Source organism: Lacerta agilis, chromosome 9 (assembly GCF_009819535.1).
Source record: "Lacerta agilis isolate rLacAgi1 chromosome 9, rLacAgi1.pri, whole genome shotgun sequence".
NCBI classification, from domain to species: domain Eukaryota; kingdom Metazoa; phylum Chordata; class Lepidosauria; order Squamata; family Lacertidae; genus Lacerta; species Lacerta agilis.
The window spans coordinates 37881833-37903560 of NC_046320.1; the positions used below are offsets into that span (position 1 = coordinate 37881833).

The 21728-nt window shown below is 38.9% G+C and overlaps 1 protein-coding gene across 1 annotated transcript in view; it reads left to right on the top strand.

The window, feature by feature from the left end:
- The window catches only part of TTC29 (tetratricopeptide repeat domain 29), a 95096-nt gene that overhangs the window by 25269 nt on the left and 48099 nt on the right, over window positions 1-21728 (top strand). The window contains exons 6-7 of the mRNA XM_033160929.1: window positions 4193-4378; window positions 18923-19135. Coding sequence (XP_033016820.1) covers window positions 4193-4378; window positions 18923-19135 — 399 coding nt within the window. The remainder of the gene's footprint in view (window positions 1-4192; window positions 4379-18922; window positions 19136-21728) is intronic.

Consider the following 21728-nt stretch of genomic DNA (forward strand, 5'->3'; position numbering starts at 1 on the left):
GAAGCGGAGATGCTGGAAGGTGATGATCTGTGTACCCTGATGCTCCCTGCAAGGACTGTTATAGACTGTGTCTGGAACTGTGGACTTATAAGAAAAGAGGACATTCTGAAAAATGGTTTTGGTGTAAGATGGAGAAATGTCTGGGGGGGAGACCCCGAGATGGCGAAAGAAAATGGTTAGAAAAGGGATAGGGTGAAATACATTAAGGAAAAATTAGGATGGTTTATTATGGTACCCTGAAGCCGGTGTGTTAAGATTTTAAGTTTTTGAACTAGAGAAGAGATATTTGAATTCTTTTTATTAGCAGCAGTCTAAGTGAAAAAAGAAGATGTATGATCTGATACAAAAAGTAATATGTTGTGTTATGTAGTTATATTATTAATTATTATGAAGTTATATTTGGAATAGATTTGATTCAAGCTAAGAAGTGATAGATTATTTTGGAGTAAAAACTAGATTTTAAGAAGTATGTTTAGTTTTGATTTTTGAATGATTTATTTTAGAGATGAGAAGTTACTAAAGTAAAATTAGAATTGGAACCAAAGGAGAGAAAACGGGGGAAGTCACCTAGTATTGATTCGAACAAGAAAAGTTTTTTTTTGTGCAAACAAGAAAAAGAATTATTGGTGTGATTTGTATTTGTTTTTATTATGGTTTGATTGTTGGGTTTGGGTTTGGGTTTGTGTTGGGGTATGTGTTATGTTGTTCTTTGTGTTGCAAAAGCCAATAAATTCTTTATTAAAAAAAAGCTTGCAAGCAACTTGTTTGCCATGTACTCCTCTGATGTGCTTAGTAGACATACAAACAGGGCTAGTTCATACACAGTCATCCTCAGTCATCTTCCTGAATGCAGAGTTCAATATTATTTTACACAATATTGAATTCCTAGTTTGATATCCCTATATATGATTTTCTCCAAATGGTTAGGAAGATGCTGACTGTATTATTTTAATGGCTCAGTCTGTCATGTTGGGAGCTAGGACTGGTTTGCAGGCCAGTCTAGGCCTAATCCGTAAAGTAACGACCACCTTTTCCTCCATCACGCACCCTTTCCACAAGCCTACGAGTTGCTGGTTATTCCCAGGTACAACCTGGTTTACCCAATATGGCCTAAACTATACAACTGCTGAACTGTGAACTCTTTAATCTGTCTACCTTATTAGAAGCCTTCATTTTACTCACAAGTTTCATCACTTCTGTAATGTTTCAGTTTCAAGCTTTCTGTTGTTAGCTTGAGGTTTAATTCTGAAACGGACGGACAGAAATTAAAATGACAGCTTAGAAAATTTGCAGAAAAATGAACAATTTTAGATTGTGCTTATAAAAACGTTCATCACATGTTGAAGACTGGCTATGTGGAAGACAAAAACTTTTGTTTTCTAGAAAGTGGACTAACCCATGCCAATAGCTTACTGTGGTCGACAAAATTTTGTTTTGAACCCAAAGCATGCTGAAATATAATGTGGGCAATTATCTGTGAGAGCAGTACTGTCTCTTTTTTATACCTGTCTGTGCAGTAGTCTAAACAATGTAAGGAGACAGGCTAAAAGAAAAAAATTGCTCTGCTTTATTCATATGACTCCAGCACATTTGGCCAGTTTGTGTCCAAAACAATTATACTGAAACGGTTGTCTTTGTGCACGACTTATTCTTATTCACTGAAAGGATAGACACTTGAGGGTCACATTAAAGTTCATTCAATCAGGGCTGCAACAGTAACAATAGTCAGCCTCAGGTCACTTCCATCTCTTGAGAATTGTAGGGTACTTACCTCAAGTTATTTGCATAATTTTACAGAACTCTGCAGCTTTGATATTCAGTAACAAAGAGCAGTTAAAGCTATCCTGTCGTATGTATTACTTTATTCCAATTAGCAGTCACTCCATTTTTTTCTTTGCTCTTTTTGATCTGTTTACATGTGATGTACTTTATGATACCATTTAATAGGTTTATTGCTACTTGCATTAGTATCTGCTGACACATCACATTAAAATGCAGCTGAGTAACTCTGAGGACTGGGAATGCAATATTGAATGTAACACGTGTGTGTGTGTGTGTCTGTGTGTCTGTGTTGCACTGCCTCCGAAGTGGACATGGTGGCACCATTTGATTTAATATTTGCATGGCAGGCTTGTCTTTAGAGCTAGAAGAGCTAGAAGAAGACAATAGCCTCCTTGCCCTTTTGCTCTTTTCTCCCGCATACAGTACTTCTCAAGGAGACAGCATGCGCATGTAATTTCATTAGATTTTCTCAAACTAGTTTCAGAGAATAAGCACTCTTCCAAGCAGTGGCACTAAGGTAGATGGGAAACTTGCATTACTTCAGGAGGGCCTCTGGGAAGGCAAAAAATAGCTGCTGCAGACCATTCCATTCACCTAGTAAAGGAAGACCACAATAAGCTTGACCAAGAGAGGCAAGGGGATCAGCCAAGTGAAGATTGAGTCCTGAGTGTGAATGAAAAGGTGCATTTGAATGGGGGAGATTTGCTCCAATAAGTACTGTAAACAATAACATTCTGCCAGAGCAGTATGATTTTCTCATGATACTGCCAGATATTCCTGCACAAAATATACTGAGCTACAATATGATTATTTATATGCACACCTTAAAGGTGTGTGCAAGGTGAAGTATAAGGGAAACTGAGATATGAAAGCTAGAAGCTAAATGTCACCTTAAACCTAGATTATGGGTGCTGCAACAGAATGTCTAGGCACTCTTTTTTATAACAAGAATACACAGATGAAAATGAATGAACTGCAGCTAAAATCTTATATTCATTTTTCACATGGTCTAGTTCTCATCTAAAGACTGCAAAAAACAAGGCCATACTTCCCCTGCCCACCCCCCTAATATTCTTAAGAGGGTCCCTTCTCCAGTCCTCAGAGAGTGTCTTGAAGTGGGGAGGCAGAAAAAGGTCCTCCTTTTGTTCCAGAAGGGGCAGTTTTAATCTGACATCTTAGGCATACTACTGCTCCCAGAGCTCAGAAACTGCTCGCATTCACGAAATTCCCTGTCGCAAAATGCGCCTAGAACAATGGGAGTTTCAAACGCTGTGTGGCGGGTGGGCTATACTACAGAAATTCACTTCATTGTGCCACATAAATTCATGTTGCTATCAAAGTATATTAGGTTGATGACAAGGAAACAGTCTAGCCAAAGTGTAGAAGAGATTATGTTGAAATTGGTCTTTCAGAACAAATTCATTTCTTCTGTTTCTATTTCAAATGCACATCTATTTGATAACATTTGACTATTATTATTATTATTATTATTATTATTATTATTATTATTATTACCTGCCTTTCACCAGCAGGTCCCAGAGCAGGTTGCAGCAATTTAAACTTCAGCATTACAAACAGTTAAAACGAATTACAGGCAATGACCGTTTTACTCAGGGGTTATGTTTCTGACCCCCATGCAGGTTGGTTGGGTTTGCATAAGCCTGCTGCACCCTGTTGTGCTCTATTACGCTCCCACCCCTGTCCAATTCCCTTTTCCAGCTCCTTCCGGGTTGCAGTGATGTGCATGCATGTTGTCACACACATACTGAATGTGTGCAAAACTGTTGTTGCTTGTACAGTAGCAGGAATGAGGTGGGTCCTGAAAACCCACATCTCAGATGTCAAAGGCCAGGGTAAAGAGGTGCATTTCCAACATCTTCTGAAAGCCAAATGGTGAAGGTGTCAGACACACCTGTGTATAGAGGGCATTCCACAGCTTCTCTATATCATCAGGCAGAAATATTTGAAATTGATCCAGTACGGTTGGAACAGACTGTGTATTCTGAACATAAGAGAAACACTATGCCTCTCTGTGGGGTTGATCTTGACGGGAGGCTGAATGACCCTGGAAAGGAGATCTGGCTCCAGTTGCAATTGTGTGTGCCAGTGTGATACTTATATTTTCCCCTATATGTTAAGCTTTGAACTTCACCAGCTTCCTGACCTTTGTCTTGGGGAGAGAGGTTTTGGCCCACCTCCGTCTAGCTCAGGGGTATGTGTGAACTCTTAACAAGCATATGATCTACGTAAGAACTGCCCTGAAGGGATAGAGGCCAATGAGATCCATAGAAAGAAATTCAAAGTCTTGAATCTTGCATATTTATTTTTAAACTGAACATTAAGAAAGTAAGCATAGAGTATATTTTATTTTATCATATCTTAAGATTTATTTACTTTCTTTTCACTGAAGAATTCTATGATGAGGTGTATATTAACCAGCTGAATTTGGCCTATTGCTTCAACAAACCAGAAGACAGATGGCTAAGGAATTACTTCTATGAACAATGCTACAAAACTGCTCAGCTGATTAAAATAGATGGAGGAAGGAGAGAAGCTGAAGCACATTCAAATATGGGCCTTGTTTATGAGGAGCAAGGTAGGTAACAGAGAATATAATTGATTGCATCGAATTTTTTTGGCAAGGTCCCTATAAAATCTGTATGTAAGCAATAAGGTTGTAAAGTATAAGTTGTGGCATCTAGCAGTTTGGGTATATTTGTTTTCATATGCTTTCTGAGGGAGCATGAAAACTTGATTATCTTTGCTGAAGTGACATAAATAGCAAAAAAAGGATAAATTCTAGTGACCAATAGTTAGGACTGTGTACAGATGATTCAATGAACTGTTTGGTAAAAAGTGTGCATGCACACGAAAGGTGATACCAAGAACAAACTTAGTTGGTCTCTAAGGTACTACTGGAAGGAATTTTTTTATTTTTTATTATGTTTTGACTATGGCAGACCTACCTGTAACCAATTCCTTTTGTTTCTAAATTTTGTTCTTAACAGCTGTGGAATCTACAGATGCAATTACTAAGTAGCATTGCCCTTTAAGCAAATCCAGAGTTCACATTTTCTTGTATTGATTAGTGTGTGGCAATATTGCACATATTTCTGTTGAGTTATGGCTAAAGAATTCTTTATAATGGCAAAAGCCGATCCAGACTTGATTTTCGTTGGTTTCATTTTTAAACTGTTTCACCTTTCAGAGATAAAAAATGAAGTTACTTTCAGAAAATTATATAAAAATTAATACCTTCAAAGACTTGCTAAGTGGGACTCTCTACCCTTATTAACCCACTGGCCAAGCTCTGTTTAATGCATGGTATGAGAAAGATAATTTCATTTTTAAATATATGGCAACATTGCATGATATACTAAAAAATGAAACACTCCAAAGGTCATAATGAAACCTTGTTCAGAAGAAGGCTACAGAGGTTTTCAGACACCTCCCTTTTACTGAAAAATAGCAAAGGTGTTCAGCCTGTTCTGATTGGAAGAAGCACCAAACCTGTTTTTAATAACATTTTATTTTCACAGGAAAGTGAAGCATTGTGAAATAGAAGTAGGAGAATTCTGATTTGCTCTGAGGGAGTAATTTGTGGCTGCAGCATCTGTAGGATTCCTTCATTTAATAAAAGCTAAAGGAATTCAGCTACAAGACTTAACTGTAGGGAATGATTGAAGGAATGTGAATTATTGCATTCCATATAGATTACTCCTTTCAGTACACTTTTCTTTGCAGTAGTCTACATAACAGTGAGATCTGTTTATTTCAGCATGGAATTCCTTTAGATGTTAGTGCCCTTTCACAGAATAAAAATGCCAAAAGAACATATAGTATATTAACAACATAAATAGCAGCAGCACTTTAAAACAAATAATATTGCAGGCCAGATACTTCACACAGCAGTGAAAAGCCAGAAATGAGGAGTGAGGCAAGCATCTCTAGGGAGAGAATTTCACAGTCTAGGGATGGCCACAGGAAAGGCTTCCTTTCTCATTCCTGTTAACCTCAACTAAAAAATGTAGCCTATTCAGAAAAATTAATGATTGGGCAGATTTATATGGATACAAGCAGTCTTGTAATTATCTCTTACTAAGCCATTTAGGGTGTCTTTGGATTGAGCCCAGAAACAAACCAGAAGTCAATGGTAGCTATTTTAACAAGTGTGTGTGTGTGATCTTAATGAAAATCCTTATTCTGCTCCAGCTATAGTTTCTGGACACATTTCAGAGGTATCCTCATATTTACAGCACAGTACATTGCATTAGTCTGGTCAGGATGTGTAACTAAGACATGGGTCACCATGGCCAAATTTAACATCTCTAATGAGTATAGCTAGCCCTTCAACCTAGTCTCAACTGGCACCTAAACATAAGTCTCGAGTCTGAGTCAAAATTACAAACCAGAGTCTTAAAGAGGACTGCAATTCCATCCAGACTTTGTATTCTCATATCAGTCATGCTACTCTGTCTTGTTTGGAATAGTCTTCAATTAATTCACCTATTGACAGCAAAGTACCTATTGGCAGCGAAGAAATTACTGTAATATTTTGTAGAGAAGTATTGTGTGCCAATTTATATTCTGACAATGTTTTAAATGTTTTAATTCTGTATACGCTTGTGTGGTAGGAAGTCCCACTGAACTCAGTGGAACTTACAAATAGGCATAGGATTTTGCGGTTAGGTACATTCGGGCGGCAACCCCTCATTGAAGCCTATTTTAGAATTACATTTTCACTTTGGAAAGTTTTGACCAGTCTTCCACCAAAATGTAGTGACCCAATTCATGCGTAACACTGAGCTGAACCATGGCTCAGCATGAACATGTGAGCTCCCAGAGGGAAGACTGCAGCTGTTTTGCTGCTTCTGAGGCATGCTGCTGCATTGCTGTGAGCAAAGAAATGGGTTGACTGGGTGCATCACCAAAACCTGGGCTCCTGATTTGTTTCACTGTGGGCAAAGCATGAATAGTTAGCAATAGAACAAACCTTGGCCACAGCTTGGGGTTTGTCTATTGTGAGTCAAACCACGAGCCCGGGTGTCAGGGCTGGTCTATTCCTCTTCACATTACCACACAAACGTCTCTTGGTCTTTTATAATTTTTATTAAGAATTCACAAACAGTATTAATAAATAGTTCTTAACTTCAACTATCACTCTACAGAGTCATTCAGTTCAGATACCTTCTGAGCTCTGCTTCTCCCCTGACCAGCAACTCTCAAAAGGCTTTTCCCGCTCTTTTTCTAACCTCCTAGTGAGGACTGGCTTTACCTCCCCTCCCCTGAGTTGGAGTTATAACTTAACCCTTGCCTCTGTGAACATTCTAACTCTTTTTCTAACTCTACCCTGACACCGGGTTCAGATAATACCCTAGGCCAGGCTTCCTCAACCTCGGCCCTCCAGATGTTTTTGGCCTACAACTCCCGTGATCCCTAGCTAGCAGGACCAGAAGTCAGGGATGATGGGAGTTGTAGTCTCAAAACATCTGGAGGGCTGAGGTTGAGGAAGCCTGGCCTAGGCCAAATCACAGTTTAGCTCACAGTGTCACAGCAGTAGCTGGACCAGAGGAAGAGCAAAGCAGGCATGATTTCTTCTCTGGGAGTCCATGCGCTCGCACATACGAGCTAAGCCACGGTTTAGCTTAGTGTTATGTGCAAACCAGGTCAGTAATAGTTTCATAGTTCTAGTTGCATTAAAAGTTAAAACCATTTTCATTAGCCTATGAAGTTTGACTTGAGAGGTCAGTGTGAGAGTTCCTGCAGTATGTTAATGTGGAATGTCTTTGCAGACCGGTGCAATTCCCTGCCATTCCATGACCAGAGGGAAGCACCCATAAATCCAAAATGACAAGTCTGAAAAGCAGACTGATAGAAATACTTATTGGATAATTCAGTTCATCTCTATGAAAGCACAGGGTTTTGCCTCCCATACGAAGACTGTAATCTTATTACACTTAAATAATATATTGCTATAGGTATTGAACTGACAGTTATTAGCTTGAATTGATTCCACATTGATTATTTGTATCTTCAATTTAAATGAATAGGATGATGAAATCTACAAATAGGCCTGTGTGACAAAATGATATGTATGCTGATGAACAAAAGTCATATTGTTGTTAACTATGGTAAAAATGCATAGGCCTACATGCATGCAGCTGAACTATAGTGGAAATTGGAACAAATTGAAAGGATTTGTCATGCTGCATTTACTTATACTACTGTTTGGATTTTTGTTACAAAAATATATTTATGTTTTAATATTAAGGAGGAAAAAAACAAGAACAAATCTCCCTTTTTATAAGACTTTGTGTAAACATTTGTTAAACAAATAATTTAGATGCAAGCAAGTATAGCTGAATTAGCCCTGTATGAATGCCTTTTCAGCATTCTGGCTAACACACATTTTTAGTAGTATATTGTAATTGTAGTATTTTGTAATTATTTTTGTTTTCATAATTTTTAACTTACTGCCAAAAATCCTAGAAATATAGGAAAACTGTAGCAGTTTTAATGATTAAGCTTTTTTATTACACCTTCTATCATTTTAAGTTTAATATCTTAGACAGGTGACATGCAGTCAAAGGTTTAGCTAATGAGGTCAGTTCGATTAATTGTGTTTAACAAGTAGCCATTACACACACAAAAATAATGAGAATAAGAATACTGCTGATAGTAGTTGTTTACATTTCTAATTAGTTCTAATTGATACATGAACCCTATCATCCTCTGATCACCACTTTGGATTCCCTAGCCCACAATCTCAAAAGTTTGCCTTGTGTTCACCAGCTCCATTGATGCTGGTGTTCCAGAGCTTCTTCTGCACTTACCTCATACATGAGCATTTCCTTCAGCCTAGTTTTCTCACTGGCCATCAACTTATACATGGTACAAGTTGCTGAAATGTAATCACTAAGCACTGCAGATAGGAAAAGATTGTTGTTTAGTCGTTTAGTCATGTCCGACTCTTCGTGACCCCATGGATCAGAGCACGCCAGGCTCTCCTGTCTTGCACTGCCTCCTGCAGTTTGGTCAGACTCATGTTGGTAGCTTCGAGAACACTGTCCAACCATCTCATCCTCTGTCGCCCCCTTCTCCTTGTGCCCTCAATCTTTCCCAACATCAGGGTCTTTTCCAGGGACAATCTTTCCCAACATCAGGGTCTCTTCTCATGATGTGGCCGAAGTATTGGAGCCTCAGCTTCAGGATCTGTCTTTCCAGTGAGCACTTAGGTAGGGCCGATTTCCTTAAGAATGGATAAGTTTGATCTTCTTGCAGTCCATGGGACTCTCAAGAGTCTCCTCCAGTACCATAGGAAAAGATAATATACTCTAAATGGGCCTGCTGTCTAGCTGTCCTGCATTGTAACACAGCCTCTTCCTTCCTGAATATTCCCTGTCATGAAGACTCCTCATTGTCATAGGTATAATACAATACCAATATCAAATGATCGTGATTGAGCTGATTATTAGGGTACCGTTATGTTAGCTTTCTTGTCTGCTATATACATACAGGTCAATGCATACATAATATTAGAAATGAAAATAAATCTTCTATCATTCATCATAAATGTATGTTTGGTCTTAGGCACCAAAGTTCAAGGTCTTGTGGTTGAAAAAGTATAGACACAGCATGCTCTTTTCTCTTTACTTTTGCTGAGTTTTTTGGTCTGAAGTTTGCTCTGCAGAACGTCCAAAGCATGAAGTCCACTGAATTCAAGTCCACTGAATTCAAAAGGAAACCTGGGGGGGGGGGGATTTCATGTGGGCCCCACGGGCTGCTTCCCCATGAATTGCTCTTGTGCAATACGCCCACACCTCTTTCTGAAGTCAAGGGAATTTTAAAAGCGGTCTGTGGGTCTGAAGGAACAGCTTCTGAAAAGGAAACACTGTTTAAAAAATTCAGGTGCCCATTTGGATCATAATTAGGTCCCATCCCTAAAGTCTAATATATCTTTAAACAAGGCTGCAATTGAAATTTATTAAAACTTCAAATGAATTATTTCATTGCTTTTTTAAAATTCATTTTTCTACATTTCTCTTTTAAGTCTGTTACTGACACCGCTGCTTGTATTTTACCTGTCTGTTTCTGTGGTATTTTAATTATTTATTGTTTAATGAGTAGTACTGAGATGAAGCTTCATTCAAAGCTGCTTTCACCCCCAAAACTTTTTTTGCTTCAAAGCTTCGCAAGGCATTGGAACGCAGCATTAGATCCTAATGTTCTTGTTAAACAGAGCAAACTTTTGGAGAGGCAAAGTTACTGTTAGTTCTTTGCAGAGGAGACCTTTGTTTTAGAGATTCCCTTTCCATTGGAGCTATGGAATCATTGTCTAGGGAATAAATGATTGTCTGTAGAATAATTGTGGGTGAATTAATGTGTAGCTAGGATTCTTGTTTGTATATATATATATATATATATATATATATATATATATATATATACACACACACACACACACACACACACACACATACATTATTAAAGTGTAATCTTGGAAACAATCCAGCCAAATGTTTGCAGTCACACTGATTTTAATAGAATTAAGCCTTAAAGTTCCCCCTGGTTCATTAAAATGGATTTAATATTACTTATTGATGGCTGGAATGTATGGCTAAATTCTTACATTTTACAATGGCCGGATCTGATAGCGTATCTGAAATAAAGTAGTCAAATGGTATCTGAAACAGATACTCTGCTAGTGAGACCCCAAATGCCTTACTCTCTTGAACGTATGGCAGATCACCAGGAGAGGGAGCTACTGCCCTGCTATCGGAAGTGTTTGAGTATCACCAAGGCAGCTGAGTACTGTATTACTTGCTGAGCTACAACTGTCAAGTGACATAAGGGGCCAATAGGATTTCTCCTGACCATATAAAGCATCAAATTATCTAGCCAGTTCTCCAGTCTGAGCAGCTTTGCAGTCAGAAAAGGCTGGGTTGGTATAGTACATATACATACTTGTCCCTTGTTTGCTCTGCTTTACCTTGCTTGCCTGTGTAATTCAAAGCAATTATTATTATTATTATTATTATTATTACTACTACTACTATTAATACCCCACCCTCCCCAGCCAAAACCAGGCTCAGAGCGGCTAACATCAAATGTATAACACATTAACATAAAATCTGGCAATCAATTAAAATACATCCTAAAATCAGATCAGGATCAGAATAAAATCCAGAATAAACTGGTCTTTTGTCCACACAACCAGCCCTGACATAAAATGCACTTGTTTAATTTAAGGAAATATAACCCACAGTTCAATAAAATTTGCAGGGCAACATACAAAAAATTAAAAACACAATAAAACAAATTAAAAACATATATTATCCTGTTTTGCATGTGGCACTAAGCCAAACCAAGACTTAGTGCAAATGTGCAAGATCCTGGAGAAGAGCAGGTGCTTTGCCCCTGCCCCATCTTTTTGTTGCTGGACCACATTGTCTTGGCATGTTGTCCAAATCCAGGTTCATTGTTTAGTTTTCTCCACAATAACCATGAGCTGTAACTAAGTTTTGACCAATGATTTACAGCTTGTGGTTTGTTCAGCACAGCTAAACCTGCATGCTCATGTGTTTCCTCTAAGCTGTGGTCTGGCTTAGCATGATGTGTAAGCCAGGCCAATAAAATATAGTAAACGCAGTAAACTCAAATAAATATAACAAATAACAAAACTGACCAAGATAAAACAGATCAAATTGAATTAAAAGGCCTGGGAAAATAAATAGCTTTGCCTTGTCGTGTCTAAATGGCATTGGAGTAGATGTCAGGCAGGCAACTCTCCCTTTTCTAATGGCAAAATTCCTGATTAGAATTTCTTGTCTGGCAACATATTAATTAACAGTCTCTCTTGCAAATCTTGTAGTATGCTTCTATTGCATGAGCCTAGGCAGTATACACTTGACATTATTGAGTTTCTGATTATTTTTGCTCATGATTTGGGCTGCTAGTTCAATATGAAACTATTAATACCTAGTGTTGGCAAAATGAAGGCCAATGCATTTGGTAGTAGGACTTGCTTACTATTAACCATAGGAAGAAATGGGCAATATACTTTCTTTGTGCTTTCTAAAATCCCATCCACTTTTAAAAACATGTACGTAAGGACGTTTGGTGCCACTAACTATACTAAATTAATTTAAGAGGCCAAATAGAATGTAAATATCTCAAGCACTTAAACTGAGTTCAAGCCCTTGCATTAAATTTGAATCAGGATAATATCGTTCACTGTTGGTTCCTACTTGTAAATAAGCTCACATAAGTTACTAGCCTGCAGGGGATGGTATAGGAGAATCTGTATTCTCCCCCAGCAAACCTACTGTATCTCTGTGCTTGGGCTGGAGGAGGAAGCTAAGCAGAGAGGAAGGATAGAATACCCAACCTACTTGCTGTGCTGTCAAATCATGGAATATTATTGTGATTTTGAGGCGATTTCTATGGTATATGGCAATGCTGCTTTCATGCCTGCAAAACCTGAGGGCCAGGGGGCTTTAAAGGGTTAATTCTATTTCTTTTATAAAATGTTAAGTTTCTCACAGCTAAGTTATATGTTGAGATGGAACCATGTGGGAATCTTAATCTCTATGATAGGTTTCTGCTGATCCCATGCTAGCACCTGGAATTGACAGTATATGCTAGTCTTAGAAGTTATCTATGTTGGCAGTCTCCCAAACACCCTAACAGTACATAAGCCTCTAGACCACCTCTGCTAGGATTTTAAAGATTTATAATAATCAGCATATGCCATAGAAAGCAGAAAGTGTGGTGTACTGGCCGAACTCCAGCTTCAGGAGTCATGTCCGTAGCTGATAGGGTTGCTGGCAACCTCAAGGATGTAAGCGTAATTGTAATGCTTTGTAGTTTTCTTTTTAGCTATTTAATATAATATTTAGCCTTCACCTCATTTCTATGTTCATTGTGTTATGAATTCATTAAAAAAAAACTTTGCCCTTTGGCGGACGCCAGCATGCAATTCCTCCTTGCCTATGGCTACCAGGTGAGTGCTTAAACACAAGGCTGCTAGTAACTCTCACTGCTAACAGATTTTAGAACTGTGTTGTATTATTATAATTATTATAATTTATTATCCGCTCTTCACACTAAGGTCCCTGGATGCTTTACAACAGATTAAAACACAGTGTTAAGAACTATTTAAAGTAACTTACAATCACAAGAAATAAAGTGGGTTCTAAAAATATACACCTCAGGTGTCAAAAGCCAGCATAAAGAGGTGTGTCGTCAGTACCTGTACTGTATAACAGCTTATTCCACCAGATACAGATTTTAGAGCTGTTACATACCGTATAGTAGCTTATTCCCCCAAATATAGATTAAAATTGTAATAAAATGTTATTGGCTCTCTCTCTCAATTTTAGCTTCTTTTAAAGTTTCCAGTACAATGTGGACAATATAAAATTAAATGTGCTTTCTATCATAATGCTGCTGAACAAATGTGCCACATAGACATGTCAGATTATTTTTACACCATTGTTTTCAACTGGGTTATTTTCATTGCAAAATGTAAAGTCTAGCAGAAAAGGAAATAATTAGTTTCTCTCGATATTGCTGAAACATGGAGCTAGAACAGGTCAGTCAATGCATCTTGCAGATTGCGACGTTTTGAATTACCTGAATAATACTTGAAGCAATCTTTGGACCTAATTAATGTCAGTATGTTACATACAGACCTAAGAGAGATTTGCATTTATTTACTTATTAAATATCACATTCTTCCAATCATCCATCTTTATTTTTCTGTATTGTAAACTTCAAATTTGTGTACTGTTTTCTTAAGTGGGGTAACTCTTCTTTTTCTTCTCCTGCCTTCAAGTAATCAATGTGCTGCTGAATGAGTTCATTTTAATGCATTCAATCATGCCTCTAATGTTTGTAGCTTACGGGCGCAGGCATCAGTAATGCAGGAATGTTATATGGCTTTAGTTTGGGCCATTTCATAAAATATTCATGGAATCAAAAATGTGCATCAAAATAGCGTCTGGGAGAATTACATTTATGTGCCTGCTTTTATGGCAGCTTCACATTTAAACCCATTTGTGTTAATATCTAGTCAATCTTTCTGCTCAAAAATAGTGCAGAATGATAAAGATCACATATATCCTTTTTCATTCATATTTGCCTAAGATAATTCTTTCCTAATAAAAATTTACACTTTTGCAGTTATATAGAAGAATAAGTGTAAAGAAGAATAGTATTCAGAAACTATAGAGAAGAATTGTATCCAGAAACCATAGAGATGTATGTGGATATGCATTTCCATTTCCATTATATAGTTGGGGGGGGGGAGCTATACCTGCCACCCTCCCAAAATCAGGAAGGATACATTGCAGTTTAAGTGTAGCCCAGATGCCAGATTATTCAAAATGTAAACTTTTTTTAAAAGCCAGAAATCTTTTGCACTCACATTTCTAGTTTCTATGAAAAATGAATTATTTACTATATTTAATTCATTTTAATATATGAGTATTGTCTTTCCATTAGTATAATAGTTTAGAATGGGACCCCCTATTGAAAGAAGCTTGCAGTTATACAGTGTCATTTCAGCTATTAAAAAACAAAGATTAACTGATTGATTTGATGCTGTATCCTGGGGGCCTCTTAAATTATAAGCATTTTTAGCAAAGCTTTAATTTCTGTTAGTGATTCGTGTAATGGTATGTAAAAGTGCTGTGCTTTCCATTACAAGCGTATGATATGTTTGTGTTGATCAGGAGGTAGGCGGTTCAAATCTGCACAACAGGGTGAGCTCCCATTGCTCTGTCCCAGTTCCTGCCAACCTAGCAGTTCAAAAGCATACGAGTGCAAGTAGATAAAGAGGTACCACTGCTTTGGGAAGGTAAACAGGGTTTCCATGCGCTCTGGTTTCCGTCATGGTGTTCCATTGTGCCAGAAGCCGTTTAGTCATGCTGGCCCAGAAAGCTGCCTGTGGACAAGCACCGGGGCTCCCTCGGCCTGAAAGCAAGATGAGCACTGCACCCTAAACACCTTTGACTGGACTTAACCACCCAGGGGTCCTTTACCTTTACCTATGTTCATACAGTTTAGGGTGATATTGCTCAGGTAAGCTAGACAGCTCCTTTTAAATGGAATTGCATTTCTCTTCAAGGTGTTTGGAATATTTTCTACAGATTTTCTTTAAACAGAGGAGGGGAGAGCAGTGAAATAAAAAATTCTCAAGCATGCCTAACTCTTCTAACTGAGAGCCAGTGTGGTGTAGTGGTTAAGAGTGGTGGACTCGTAATCAGGTGAACCGGGTTCGCTTCCCCACTCCTCCACATGCAGCTGCTGGGTGACCTTGGGCTAGTCACACTTCTTTGAAGTCTCTCAGCCTCACTCACCTCACAGAGTGTTTGTTGTGGGGAGGAAGGGAAAGGAGGTTGTGAGCCGCTTTGAGACTCCTTAGGGTAGTGATAAAGCGGGGTATCAAATCCATACTCTTCTTCTTTCTTCTTCTTCTTCTTCTTCTTCTTCTTCTTCTTCTTCTTCTTCTTCTTCACTAGTTTGTAGTGAGTATATTTGGGACTAATCTTAATTCCTGCTGAATGAACATATAATGTTTTCTTTTCTTTTTTCTCTTTTTCCTTTTTTCCTTCACTCATATTGCCTCCACAAGTGACTGTGTTCAACTTTTAAAACACCAGCTTTCTTACAAAATAACAATGATATAAGCCCCTAACATAAAGGTAAGGGTAAAGGGACCCCTGACCATTAGGTCCAGTCATGGACAACTCTGGAGTTGCAGCGCTCATCTCGCTTTATTGGCTGAGGGAGCCAGTGTACAGCTTCCAGGTCATGTGGCCAGCATGACTAAGCCGCTTCTGGCAAACCAGAGCAGTGCACGGAAACGCCGTTTACCTTCCCGTCGGAGCAGTACCTATTTATCTACTTGCACTTCAACATGCTTTCAAACTGCTAGGTGGGGATTCAAACCGCCAACCTTCTGATCAGTTTAACCCACAGCACCACCCTTACCATACCTATGGTTAATTCTGGGATTGTCTGCAGCTGCAGTTTCCTAAATGAGCGTAATCAAAATTATAACTGATCAGTCACATATGACCATCACAGAGCCAGTGTGGTGTAGTGGTTAAGGGCAGTAGACTCGTTATCTGGGGAACCGGGTTCGCGTCTCCACTCCTCCACATGCAGCTGCTGGGTGACCTTGGGCTAGTCACACTTCTCTGAAGTCTCTCAGCCCCACTCACCTCACAGAGTGTTTGTTGTGGGGGAGGAAGGGAAAGGAGAATGTTAGCCGCTTTGAGACTCCTTCGGGTAGTGAAAAGCGGGATATCAAATCCAAACTCTTCTATACAATATGGGAACTGTTCCCCGTTCCCTTGCTTACCTGTGTGAGGTGCACTGTCCTGGCACTCTTACTTGTTGGAGTGGATTTTGGTGTTAGGTGTTCAGTCCAGAGGCCAAGGCACACTACCTGTTAGGGCCCTAGTGTTAACAGTGTGCTCAAGTTCCCATGGGCCATGTGTGTTGTGAGAGCAGGCTGTTTTGTGAAAGTGCTCCCCTGGTGTGAAAAGTGCCTTTTCTCCATAGTTTCCTCTCAGCAAAGTCCCACTTTATGAGCTCTAAGCATTGGTTCATACTATGTGCCCAATCACCTGAGTTATGGTCTCCTTGTGAGGTTTGTATGCAGGTGGTAGAAAATGTTGATTGCGTGCTGAATTACATCACATCCTAAGCTTGGTCTTGGTGAGGTGGGCAGAATGAACATTGATACAGAGACAGCTATTTTTTAAAATTCTCCCTCCCATCCCACTGAAGTCAATAGAAGGGAAATTTCCTGTGCCAGGTTCAGGGCAGGGCTTGAAGAGGTTTAGGATCTGGTATAAGTGTGTTCATCCTCTGGCTGTCCACACCTTTACCAATACATCTTCAGCAGTGGAATGGCTGGGTTGATGGACAGAATATCAGGAGTATTGTGCCAGCATATGGCTTCCACCATATTTTATAGCCTCTCAGCTGGCATAACTGATGTATTGGATTTTGTCCACAGCTGACTTTCTTATCCTAATCCTATATTTTGTAGTTTTGAAGACATTGATGTTTTCATCTATATTTGATCCTGTTATCAACTAGTGTAGCAGAATTCTACTAGAAAGGCCCTATAGTTTAATTATTTGTGATTTGTTCTCTTTTAGCTCATCACAATTCTGACCATAAGGATTAAGTTTCTAAATGTGTTCCTTTAATCATCTAAACTAAAAACCAGATTGAGAGAGAATGGGATTATTGATATTCCTGGTTTCTCCACTTTATGCCCAATTGCAGTCAAAAAGTCACGATATATTGGAAAGCTTTCTGCAACTATATTTCTTACAGTAGGCCCTTAGCAGAAAAAGTGTAGACACAGATGCTTTATATATGTGACTCTTGTGTGGCATTTAGTAGCATTTCCCCCCTCATAGTCTTTTAATTTTTATTTCAATTTCCAGTCTTTCTTTCAAAACTCCAGTGGGTAGATTGACGAGCTAAATATGCATGAATCAGAATGCCAGAGTTTGCTTTGAGGAATTGTCTAGAAAGGCCAAGACCTTCCACCTCTATATGGAAGAGACCTCAGTGATGGGATGATCTCCATAAAAATGTATATTCAACATCTGAGAACTCACTTTTGCCAGTGCTTCTCTCCCAGGACTCAGATCATCGATCTGAGCCACTGGATCACATTTTCTTTTATTGATATGTGATAAATTCATATTGTTGCACTGAACTGATTTTACTCCTTACATCTCCCAACCAATACTAGCCTTGGGGTGGGAAATTATATTTTCCAACTTCTTTTATTAGTGGCTACTTGCTTGTGGCTATGATGTTGACATAGTTGTCCAAAGTAATCACTTGGATATTTCACCATTGAACTTCTGAGGGCATATTTTTGAAGAGTATGTCTAAAAGCATATTTCTGGGGATAATATCATTTGTGGAAATAATCTGTTTCTCTCCAAGATTTACAGCTGACTTTACAAGGCATGGACATGGACAATGTCAGCCTCAAAAAGACTATATTTTACAAGCAAGATCAAAGGCAGTGGAACAAACACCAAAAATTATATGCTCGATAACAGAATATAAATACTTTAAAAAATATTTCCCTGTTGTTAGCTGCAATTTTATAATGAAACTATAGATAGCAGGTTGAGTCATATGTTTCAATCCAGCTAGTGAGTGCCTATGCATGTTGGAATGAATTTACCCCTAGATACATGTGGAGCTGCTGTTTGTTTCATCAAGCAAAGTTCAGTTCAGGGGCAGATGTGTGTGGATAGCCTTAAAGATTCTGACAAGATGTCAGAGCCTTTCATCCTAGAGAATCATGTGCACAAGAGCCCACTAAGCTGCTGGGTTGGAGCAATAGTGCAGTCTTTTCAAGAACAATAGCTTTAAAAGTATTTAAATTCATCAATAAGTACTGATGATTAATGATCTACTGTTGTCTTTTATTTCCAGTGAAGTCAAAATTAAGAGGAACACACAGTTCAAAGTGTACCTGTAGAGACAATCTTCTGAAGGCTGTGTTTGTCTATAAATCATTTTTATTTGCTTTGCAAACTGAAACTAATAACAAACAAAATAAACATCTAATTACTTTATATTGTATACTGGTCCTAACTATTGCTGCCAGCATATCTATGTACAAATAAATATGTCGTGCTCTATTACAAGCAGCTCCCCTTTTACATGGGGGCTACATTTTGAGGCACCACGAATGTCGGTGAAATCATGTACAATTGAAAAAGCCTGCAAATGCCCCACCCCACTCTGCTCCCGTTCCTCCCTTTTAGTGGTGCTTCAATGACATCTTTATGATGTTTCCGGTCACTTCCAGGTTTGGCGCAATGCACATGTTCGCATGGATTTTGAACATGCGTAAATGGGGAGCTGCATGTCTATTCTTCCAATATTGCTATGGACACACCCCATATTTATGTCTTTGAACTGGCATATCAAAATATTGTCCGTTTATCATAATGTTATTATCAAATATTATGCCTTTAATCAGTAAGCAATATCCTATTGGGAATAGCTAATGATGAGAGTTCTTCAAGAATATTTTGTAAACTACGTAGGTGTCTTATCGTTATGACGGACTTACATTCTTCAGGTCAGTTCCTGAAAGCCGTAGAACATTATGAAGCATTCTATCAACTGACAGTGGGACGGATATGGAAAGATGATACAGGCAAGACTCTCACTTCACTAGCCTGTGAACATCTCTGGAGAATTTACACATTACTAGCAGAGAAAATGCTAGGAAATAAAGAACACCAACAGGCCATCAGAACTCTAATAAAAGCACTTGAAATGGCAAAAGAAGGTGGGTAGAAAATAAGACTCCTGCATTTCTCTCTTTAATGTGCAGGCCTGTTCTTTCCCAGGAGTAAAGTAAAAAACATCAAGTGTTTGGTGATTATTTTCTATGAAATTCAAGACAAATGCTATCAATATATTTCTAAATCTTGTTGTAAAACAGAAGTACCTACTTGCTGACAAGTAGGAATCCATTTATTTCTTGAAAGCTTTTAACACCAAAAATGCAGTCTCCTGAGAGTACTTTTGTAAAACAATGAGTCCATAATCGGAAGTAAGGTCACTGGCAGCACTGCTGGTTGCGGTTGTTCACTGATTATTCACTGTTACTTGGCTGGCCTTGCTTATTGGACTGTCAGCTAATTATGAAAATAAGATCATTTGTTTGTATCAGAGCTGATAAGCTTTTTCACCTTAGTGAAAAGTGACCACTAAGATAAAAGCTTAATTATTGGGGAAAGGGTTTTGTGCTGCCTGTGGTAAGGGTTTCAGGAAACTTGGAAAGTTTAGAGCACTTCTGTTTGTTTATTTGTTGGTTTGTTGGTTTGTTTTAGTACCAACTGTAATTATTTATTACATGCATTTATAGCTTGCCCTTCAGTAAGCAGTCCCAGCATAGGTTGCATGCAGCTAAATAAGCAAATAATGTCAGACAGTGCTTATCAGTAAGCCAATAATTAAAACCAATTTAAATAGCAAACAAAGCCTGGGCAAAAGGATGTATCTTGTCACACCAAGATTTGCCCATTAGAAGAATTGTGTTTCTATGTCTCACATACATGCATGCATACACTTTAACTTACAGAATATCAAAATTATTAGAGTACTTCCTCAAGAGATAAGTTAGATACTGTTAACAGGAGCATCCTACTCTTGTGTAGGACCCTGACAGAGAAACATGCCCAGTAACACAAACATCCTGTCTCTGTCACTTCCCACTCTGTGGAATGAAAACATACACCATCATGTGATAGACAACAATCCCATGATTGCAGAAATGGGGAATGAATCTCCAACAGATACTATGTAGTCTTAACTTCCTTCATGCACAAACTCAGCTGCATGGGGACTGCTTTGCTGTGGTGCTCACTGTTGCTTATGCTGAAGTAGAACAACTATCAAAGGTGTGGCCATTTACATAGATCTTTCCCACTTGGTTGGTCTGCCTTCTACTGAAGCAGGGTCTGCTCAGCCTGCTTCTAGTCAGCAGCCAAATATTGGAGATAGTGTAAATTGTGGAAACCCTTTGGTGATAAGCAATTGTACCATTTCAGCTGAAAAGATTCTGAGAGAAGAAGAGTGAGCTCCATACTGCACACATTGCCCCCAGCTTATGGATAAATACCTACTATCAAGAAGATCTTAACTAATCAGAATACTGCTCTGACTTTCACATCTCACCAGTACTTGGTATTCAAACTTCGGTTGTCTCCTTGACATGGGAGGAACGTTGCACTCAGTCTGTTTATGATTGCAGATTATTTTTTAAAAAACAGTGCTTACCTTTTTTTGTCAACCTTTCTTTAAAGATTGTTCTTCAGCATGCTTTTAACAAAAAGATTTGTTCTGGAGATCATTGGTCTGAATGCTGACATTTCTTCCTTCTGCAGAAACATTCATTAGGCCGCAAATCTTATCTTCCCCCCCCCTTCTTAGTTGTATAGTTATGTAGTTGTGTGTTATTTATTCATTTCAGGAGTGTGTAAATATTAGGGGCTATGCTACTAATTGTTGGTTTGTGCAGGGACTCAACAGTTAACTAGTAATTGTACATTTCGCAGGCATGTTTAAATGGCTACCTTTGTTGTAATATGCATGGAAGCAGCAGAGTGTATCCAATGCTAGTTCTAGACCCATTAAAATTAATGACCATGATTAACTTAGGCCCATCAATTTCAGTGGGTTTACTCTGAGAAGAACCTAATTGGATACAATCCAAAAACTTTATCCTTAATTGAACTACCACTTATATGTCTGGAAAGTGTGTCCTCCCTAAAAGAGGGCACGTGTTGCGGTGAGACCTGGAGACTGACCTCCTGGTTGTGGGTGGGTATATTGGTCAGCCACAACACCCGATTGGTGCGTCCCTCGTTGCTGGGTGAAATCTGGCCAATGGGGCGCAGTCTAAATGGGCCGAGGGACCTATTTATACCCATGCACGTGACACAGAGCTTCCTCTTTTGGCTCATGCATCGGAACACCTGCCCACCTCTCCCTATATTTAAGGCATTTTGCGATTGACCTTGCTATGCCGTTGTGTGTCGTCTGTCATTGGGACAGGGGCACGGCAGGAATTTCCCCACTTGGCTGATTGACTGTTGCCATTTGGGTTTCACCTGCCGCATAGCAAACCGTCACAACTTGTAAGGTTGCGGATAGGCAGTGGTTCAGGTGAGAGGGATGGGAGAACGGTCTCGCCATCCCTATGTGAAGAGTATTCCGTTAAAGGAATCCAGGGACTCAACTTGGTTTGGTCAACCCCTGAGAGGGGGTTGTGCCTGTGCCTGCATCCAGGGGAGCATCTGGGGAGTGGACATAGTCTGTTCCCAGGTTTTTAACCTACCTCAGGTGTTCACCCTTGGCTGACCTATGATAGAGCT